Raw genomic sequence first — 8,952 nt, forward strand, 5'->3', positions numbered from 1 at the left:
ATCCTCTAGTATTGATCTCAATACACATATGTTGAGGTAGATTAGAGTGAACTTAAATTAATTTACACCCAAATCTAGCTCAAGACAGGTGTAAACAAAGCTTTATGTGAGTTATACATACCCTTATGATCAAGCCCCACCTGTCAGAGTCTTTCCAGCGTAGGCTGTTCGGTGTTCGCGCCGCTAGTCTCGGGCAACGCGAGACCCACCCACCCACCCACACCCTGCACGCTGCGCCCAGGACCAGGGGCAGGGCGGCGGCTCCCCAAGGGCATCGCTGATTAGCGAGGAGGAGGATGCTTTGTTGATCCAACCGAAAAGCGCATCCTTTTACCACCAACTTTTGCTTTGACCCGTCCCACCCTCGCACACCCTTTGTCTCCTTTGCACTTCGCCTCGCCGCCTGAATCTCCATAAGCCCCCACACCAATCACTGGAGGGCGGAGGAATCGCTCTCAGTTCCCCCCAGTAGCCGCCCACAGGTACTAAGCAGCTCCGGTCCGCGTCGCGCCGTCGCCATGGCTCAGTCATGTGAGTCTTCTACAGGTACAGGATGCGCCATTTCTCACCTCTCATTGCCCGCAGTTAGCACCGGCAGAGCCATGGCCGCTCCTCGGTCCTACTAGCCCTCCAGTCCTCCCCCGCTCGCCGGCTGATCGTTTCGGGTGTCATTTTCCCCAGGCGGCGATGACCATTCCTGATCTGTTGCTTGCTTTAATGCCTGCCCCCATCACGTTGTAGATCCAAACCCATCTCTACCCCCCCCCCCCCCCCCCCCCCCCCCCCGGTGCGTCTTGATAATTCTCGGAGTTAGTGCCTCCATGTCCTGACGCGGATGCGGGCGGAGCACACCACATGCGGATGTGCTGTGCTGTTGCCTCATATGATTCCGGTATGCTCATTCATACCTGCCTCTCCTTTTTTTCCCCGTGGGGGAGAAAAGCGGGGGCAGCGAGTTGTGCGCCCTGTGAGCTTGCAGCTGTTCCAGGTTGCAATGCCTGTGCTGCTCGTGCTTTAGTTTAGTCTGCCCCCATTTTTCTTCTCGTTCGCTTTGCGGGCATCTAAAAATGTTTTGCTAATCTTTCTGGCGCTGGCCCACTTCGCCCCCTCCTACCCTATTTTTGCGGGGGATGCCGGGGTGGGGGCTTGTGATTTTTGAGCCCTCGTTCTGGTGCTTGGCCTTTTTGGGAGTGTTGATGCGGCGTTATGGGGGCGCTGGATCTGTTGTCAAACCTGAGCTCGTAGCGCTAGCACTAGCTTGTCAGGTAGCCTGCGAGGTGATTTCTTGGGCCTTGGATCCTGACAAGGCTCCTCTTCTTTTTTCTTTCTTTCTTTTTATCTCATAGGTATCCGCCGCCGTTTGTTTGCTATGCTCGTTCTGCATTAATGTTTCCTTGTTCACTTTTGTTTTTGTTGGATTGCTCATTCTGCAGCCTGGTTTTCTTGCAGAGCCTTTTGTAGTTCTGTTGCTAACATGGTGAATTGATTTTCAGACTAGGACTTGGGGATTGTGCTGCTACTCAGCTGAAAGTTTATAGAAGGTGGAGAAGTTGTGGTGTTTCCCTACCTGTTAGTCTGCACTTCTTTGTTCCTGATCAACTGCTCCGACACGATTGTTGTCTTCTCAACCTCTCTTGCCAAGCATGGCTGGGCAAACGGCAAAGGCAAAGGAAGCAGAAAAAGATGACAGACAAGAACCCGGAGCTGAGGGGGCGAAAAACAAGCTACTGCCGTCTCACCAGCAGCAAGACTCTCCAGCTTCTGTGGCGGACAATGATTCTTCAGGTGTCTCTTCAGTTCCTGGCGATGAGTCGCCTGTCCTGGATGGGGATTCTGGTGAGTTGAAAGTGGAGGAAAACTTGGATGGTAATGGGAGTAAGGAAAAGAAAACGTCTCAGAAGAGCAGTACTAGTGACGGCTTTGCTTCTGCTAAAGTGAGTGATGGGACAAGTAGTTTGAGGAAGACCAGTGGTAGTGCGACGATGAGTACACGGGCCGATTTCACTGAGAGTGGGAAGAGTAGCATGTGCCGTGTGAGCACGGCCAGTGACATTAGCGACGAGAGCTCGTGCAGCAGCATGAGCAGTGCCACCACAAAGCCACACAAGGGGAATGATTCAAGGTGGGAGGCGATCCATGTTGTGAAGTCCAGGGATAATGTTCTTGGACTGAATCATTTTAGGCTGCTTAAGAAGTTGGGTTCTGGTGATATAGGAAGTGTGTATCTCTCTGAACTGAGTGGTACACGGAGTTACTTTGCAATGAAGGTAATGGATAAGACTTCTTTGGCGAGTCGGAAGAAGCTGCTTCGAGCTCAGACCGAGCGGGAGATCCTACAGTCCCTGGACCATCCATTTCTACCAACCCTGTACACTCATTTTGAGACAGACAAGTTTTCATGCTTAGTTATGGAATTCTGCCCTGGAGGTGACCTTCATACTCTTCGTCAAAGGCAACCTGGAAAATATTTCTCAGAGCAAGCAGCAAAGTATGTACTTCTGCTAATGACAAGTTCAATATATTGCATAATTAGCTGGTTAGCTTTTTTATCAGGAGTTATGCGATGCTTATCTGCAGGTCGACATGTTTGCCATGCAATTTTGTTTGATCATTTTTGTGTGGAATATTTTGTTTGTACTCACATGGTCAGGTGCATATGCATTTTCATGTACTGACATAAACCTGTTTATTGCTGTTGTCTGAGGCCGAGGGATACTGTTCTATGCCCATTCAAAAGTTTCTTGCTGTATGTATTTGTTGATACAATTCTACAATAATTTAGATACCATTCAATGACATGTAACTTGAAAAGCTTTTGGTGCTAATGTTGAAATTTCTGACCTATTTATAAACTAGATTTGTGCTATTATCTGTCTTCATTAAAACGACTTTAAATTATTTGGCATTGATTATCTAATACCTTGATGTTTCAGGTTCTATGTGGCAGAGGTACTCCTTGCATTGGAATACCTGCATATGCTTGGGATTATATACCGTGATCTTAAACCAGAAAATGTCCTCGTTCGGGAAGATGGCCACATCATGCTATCAGACTTTGATCTCTCTCTTCGCTGTTCAGTAAGCCCAACGGTGATCAAGTCTGCAAATCCTGGCCTAGATGCAATGCAGAGGAACAATGCAGCATACTGTGCCCAGCCTGCTTGCATTGAACCATCCTGCATTCAGCCCTCTTGTGTAGCTCCAACTACTTGCTTTGGCCCCCGGTTCTTCTCCAAATCTAAATCAAAGTCCAAGTCCAAGTCCAAGAAGGACAAGTCAAAGCCTGATGCTCCAAACCAAGAGAACCTCTTCCCAGAGCTCATTGCTGAGCCAACTGACGCTCGCTCGATGTCCTTTGTTGGCACTCATGAGTACCTGGCCCCAGAAATAATAAAAGGGGAGGGCCATGGAAGTGCTGTGGATTGGTGGACCTTTGGCATATTCTTGTACGAGCTGTTGTTCGGGAAGACCCCATTCAAAGGTTCAGGCAACCGGGCTACACTCTTCAACGTTGTTGGCCAGCCCTTGAGGTTCCCAGAGTCCCCAATAGTGAGCTTCTCTGCGAGGGACATGATAAGGGGATTGCTAGTCAAGGACCCGCAGCACCGACTTGGGTATAAGCGTGGCGCTACCGAGATAAAGCAGCATCCTTTCTTCGAGGGCGTGAACTGGGCTCTGATAAGGTGTGCGAGCCCTCCAGACATACCAAAGCCTGTTGAGCTCGAGTGTCGCCCAAAGCAAGTGCCATCAGCAAATGGAAAGGTCGCGCCAGCCCCTAACCAAAAGGGGCCAGATAATTATCTAGAGTTTGAATTCTTCTAGGGAATTTTTTTTTGTGATTTCTGAACTGAAAGAGTGCATCTGGGCAGATGCTGTGAAAGAAAGTGAAAGATGATGAGCTACTCTAGGCATGTGCTTGGCTGGATCTTTTTTTTTTCTGCCATTAGACTGTACGCTCGTTTCAGGATATCCGAGTTGTTTTTTCCTGCTGAACTGCTTAACTCTAGGGTGTACTCAATCCATCATGTATGTTGCAATTTTCAGAACTTGCCTATGGTACTTGAAATGGACTTCAGGGCTACTTGCTCCAGCTCTCTGTGTAATTGCTAATATACATTGTAATTGATGCTTCATCTTAGGAGTTAGGACATGTCTTGCTCTTCAAATGCTGATATCTGAACCTCGCATTGCTAATCTCAGTCTGTCGTGAAAAACAGAAACCGGTGTTTGCATTTCTTGGTTATCCGAAGGTGAGACATCGGCAAGGCAATGCAACAAGAAGCTTCGATCTTGTGTAATACCCAATTTGTAGATATAATATAAAAGGAGAAAAGTTATTTTCCTTTATCTATATGTGTGTTATATCTACTTACTATCACAAGTGAACACCTTATTTAAAAACAAAGGATTAATAAAAGCCATTAATTGTGCGTCATGCTGGAGTTTAATTGTTTGTGCATTTAATAATAAAGAAAATATTAATAAGGTTACATTAATGATGTGAATTGAGGATTAAAACCTAATTCAAATCTTAGAATTTGGGAATAAAAATGTAAAGAAAGAAATATTATTCAATATAAAATAATATTAAAATTGAATAGTTTCACCACATGATGGTGTGACTAAATTGCATAGTTAACATGAACTTGAATTTGCACTTAAGTGGAATTCAAAATTTAAATTCAAATGAATTATAGGAATAAAGAAGAAAGCAGAAAAAAATAAAGAAAAGGAATAATCCCTGCAGTTGGGCCGAATCCACCCATTCAGCCCATTCACCCATTGGTCCACTGCGCAGCCCCTTCTTCCACCTCGCCGTCTGCGCAGACCGAGTCCGTCGCCAGCAATGCCGGGATCCCCTCAACCACTTCGCCGCTGACCTTCGCGCGCGTCCTGGGCATCATCCGCTCTGATCAATGGAGCCACTACGCCAGAGATCCACATCCACACCCCTGCTGTGGTTGTTGGTTGGACTTGCCGCGCGACGCGGACCTCCACCATGGGCGCATCGCGAGATCCACGGGTGAGCTAGGATTTCGGAAATCCTAACAAACTCGAACTTCGGGCAATAAAGGGGGAGCTCCCGTGACCCGTTCTTTCCCCCTGCTACCCTCTCGCGCAGACCCTTTCCCCCGGAACAAAAATCGCCGCCACCAGAGACTCTACGCGCCTGCCGCCTCCATCGCTCCTCATCTTCACCTCCGTTCTGGCACCAGCGTGGGGTAAGGAAGTTGTGTGTACCCCTACGGTGGTTATGGTGCTCCCAATTTGGCGGATGAAGCCACAGTTTGACGGGTATTGCTCGCCGTCTTTGGATTTGGCCACAAGGTCGCATCACGGCGTGGCCAAGCTCCTTCACAAATCCGCGGCAGGTGAGAATCCATCCATGTACTTTGCCTTACCTCTCTGCTTGGGTAGCACTCGTTCGTTTGAAGCTCTCGCACTAGGTGTCGCTTGGGGCGTTGGTCGGCCATGGCGCCACCGTGCGGACCTCGCGCCGCCGCAGTTGGGTCGCGGGGGATGGAAGACGGGTCAGTGGCCGTCGATCTCAAGATGGGTGGCTAGGATTAGAGGACGCATAACGTTTCGTTGTATAGAACCGTGATCGTTAGATGCGCATCTAAGGACCCCGGTTGCATCTGGGCATGGACAACTCGTGACCTTCGGATCTCGATCTGGCGACCGCTTGTATACAGGCTCGATTATAAATAGGGTTTGAATCTGGGCTCTTGAAATCAGATCGGACGGCCGAGATTCACACGTACCCCTTCGCAGAACCCCTATTACATAAGAGCCCTCAGTTTTATCTCAAATAAACCCGCAGTCCATTGTGCCTGTAGCCTGAGTCTCGGGTATCTTTGTATTTTAGCCCCTATGGTTCTGGTAATTAGCGCGCCGTCCAGTGGATAGTTAAATTAGATGAATAATCATGGGAAAGGATTTTTAGTATAAGAATAATCACTAAAATTTGTTTAATTCATAGAAAAGTCATATGAAGTCCAAATTAATCCATTCCAGTTCCTATAAGTTTGTAATATTATGGTTTATAATCTAGTACCACTGTTTTTACATGAATGTTACAATAAAATTTATATCTCATTTAATCTTGTACAAAACACATAGAATCTTCAGAAAATCATAACTCCTACGTTTTAACTCCGATTTGATCCGTTCGAGTTGCGTTAGTCTCGTAGCAACGCATAGGTTATTATTATGCAGTTTGATCTTATGTTTGATGTGATGTTCATTTTGCCTATACCATGTTTGTTTGTATTGCTACGTTTAGCAGTGAGGACACGCGTCATCTGAAGAGCAAGTTGGTAACTGGAATCTCAAGTCCCAGGCAAGTTGTGCCCTTGATCACTTATTTTACCCACTCATGTTCTAATTAATCATAATGATCTGCATAGGTTAATTTGATGGGACCTAATAGGTTACCCTAGTTTGTCTATCTTTATGCCTTCTTTACCACTAAACTTTCTGGGTAGTACTTGCTAGTGCTATATGTGGATTTGGGCATTGAGATACATATTATTCATACTTTTGTTATCAGTTGCTATTTACTGTTCATGATAAGATCATTATGTTAATTGGAACATGGAGAACCACCCGGGAAAACAGTGCTACCACAAGGGTTTAATGGGACGCCCTTGGCCGATTAATTAGGAAAGCTAGTGGAAGACTACCTTACCCGAAAGGGGCAAGGGCAGTAGGGGAGTGGTCAGTGTAGGGAGGCCCTCGGGAGGATTTTGCTGCGATGGCGGTCCTGCAAGGGATTCCTGCATTGGAGCTTCCTATAAACTGTAGCGGGTTTTCTGAAGCTAGTGGAACTTTGTAAAGGCCTCGTAGTGTTACCCTGCCTCGCCTCCTCGGTAGAGGTGTATGGGAAGTCGCGATCCCTTGTCAGATGGGTAACATGACTTGTGGGTAAAGATGCGCAACCTCTGCAGAGTGTAAAACTGGTATACTAGCCGTGCTCACGGTCATGAGCAGCTCGGACACTCACATGATTAAATTATGGAACTTAAACTCAATTTGTCATATGCATTGCATCGCAGGTGATGTTGTTACTTTTGTTCTACTACTTAATTGGGCTGGTATTTACTTATACTTAGTAATTGCTAATAAAATTTTGACCAACTTTAAAAGCAATGCTCAGCTCTAACCATCCTCTTTGGTAAGCCTTACACTTCACGTGAGCTCCCACCTTTGGCGAGTTCATGCACATTATTCCCCACAACTTGTTGAGCGATGAACGTATGTGAGCTCACTCTTGCTGTCTCACACCCCCCCACAGGTCAAGAACAGGTACCACAGGATGAGGCGCGTGGAGGATGCTGTGGCGAGTTCGTGAGAGGTCTAGGCCGTCGTCTCCCAGTCAACTTTGAGTTGCTGGACCGTTGTCTCCTTATAATGTAATTATTTATTTTGTATAGAACTCCTGTTATATATAAAGATGTGACATTCGATCCTGTGCCACTATACATCATATGTGTGAGACTTGGTCCCAGCATATCTGGTGTTTATGTTCGCGCCCGGGTCTTGGTGCCCCTAAAACCCGGGTGTGACAGAAGTGGTATCAGAGGAATGTTGACTGTAGGACGAAACCTAGATAGAACTGGACAACGAATACTTACTTACCTTTGCTACTCTGATTCTTTCTGAACTTTCCTTAAATCTTTTCTCATCTATTTCCGCTTTACTCTGATTACTCTTACCTTTTCTTTCTAAAGACAAATGTGGATTTCACACTTTGAAATCTTGTGCCTAAAGTGACTTTTAGGAATAGGAGACCTAATCTTAGGAACAAAAACAAAACTATTTTTTTTATATCTATGAACTTGAATGTTTGTTCTTATGATACTTGTTTGATTTGGATCTTTGATTGAGTGTGATGAGTTGTGGAGTAATGTCCACAATTACACCTACATATACGTATAAGCATAAATATAAATAAATAAATAAATCATAAGATGACTATACAAACTAAGAATATCCCCCATTAAAAGTATATCTAGCCTAATAGCTCTATCTTGTCTTGAAAGATTCTTTCTTATCTTAATAGACTTGTCCTATCTTGAAAAGATTTTATCTCACCCTAATAGATCTAACTGACCTCAAAAGATTCTACCTTATCCTTATGAATTCATCTTGCCCTAATTAGCATATTTATCCCACTCTAGAATAACAACCATGAGCTAATCCAAAATTTATCTAGATTCTGTCTAGTCTAAAATAGTCATAACAATTTATTCTAGATCTGATCCAACCTAATAGGTTAATCTAACCTAACGAAGTCTAACCTTAAGTTGAGCTAACCTAAGGACAGTCACTTAACAAGTTAACAACTAGTGAAATAAACTAGATCCTACTCCTATCAACCTTGTTCTCCCCTCATGCACTTAAACCTAAACTAGCGCATTAGACCAACTCAACCATGAGCATAAGAGCTAACCCAACCATTAGAGTCATGATGGGTTGCATTATCTATCTGTGCCAAATGTCAAACAAGATTTTGATCTACATCATGTAGTCTATCTCATCCATATCTATCTTAACCATATTCTCCAACCGATGATATACACTAACCCCGAAGCAATGAGACCAAGATCGAAGAAGGAAAAGATCAACCCCATAAAGGAAGGAGAGAAGTCAAACTCGATCTTCAGATGCATTACCACCTAACACGGAGTTCTTCCTCACCATAAACTCTCTAACCCCAGGCTTTTTTTTGCCCTAACCTATCCATCTCTTATCACACATAATAAGTGGCTAGATACCAATACTCTCATAACCACCCATTAAGGATTATTATAAAAAGGGGACTCTTAAATTTTTGAACTAATGGGAAACTAAAAGCTAATTTACATACCAATCTCTCTATATCCCTTTTCTTACTAATCTCGAGGACGAGATTATTTCTAAGGGGGTAGGATTTGTAATACCCAATTT

General features: G+C 44.9%; 1 protein-coding gene across 6 annotated transcripts; it reads left to right on the forward strand.

The window, feature by feature from the left end:
- The first annotated feature begins 220 nt into the window (after nt 1-220).
- LOC100274135 (putative protein kinase superfamily protein) lies at nt 221-4,145 on the forward strand. Of its 6 annotated transcripts, none has more exons than XM_008669364.4 (3): nt 221-892; nt 1,494-2,488; nt 2,934-4,145. In XM_008669364.4, exons 2-3 carry the CDS (start codon nt 1,644-1,646, stop codon nt 3,820-3,822), a joined length of 1,734 nt encoding a protein of 577 aa, XP_008667586.1. In that variant the 5' UTR covers nt 221-892; nt 1,494-1,643; the 3' UTR covers nt 3,823-4,145.
- Nucleotides 4,146-8,952: the final 4,807 nt, after the last annotated feature.

The sequence above is a fragment of the Zea mays genome, chromosome 2 (assembly GCF_902167145.1).
Source record: "Zea mays cultivar B73 chromosome 2, Zm-B73-REFERENCE-NAM-5.0, whole genome shotgun sequence".
NCBI lineage: Eukaryota > Viridiplantae > Streptophyta > Magnoliopsida > Poales > Poaceae > Zea > Zea mays.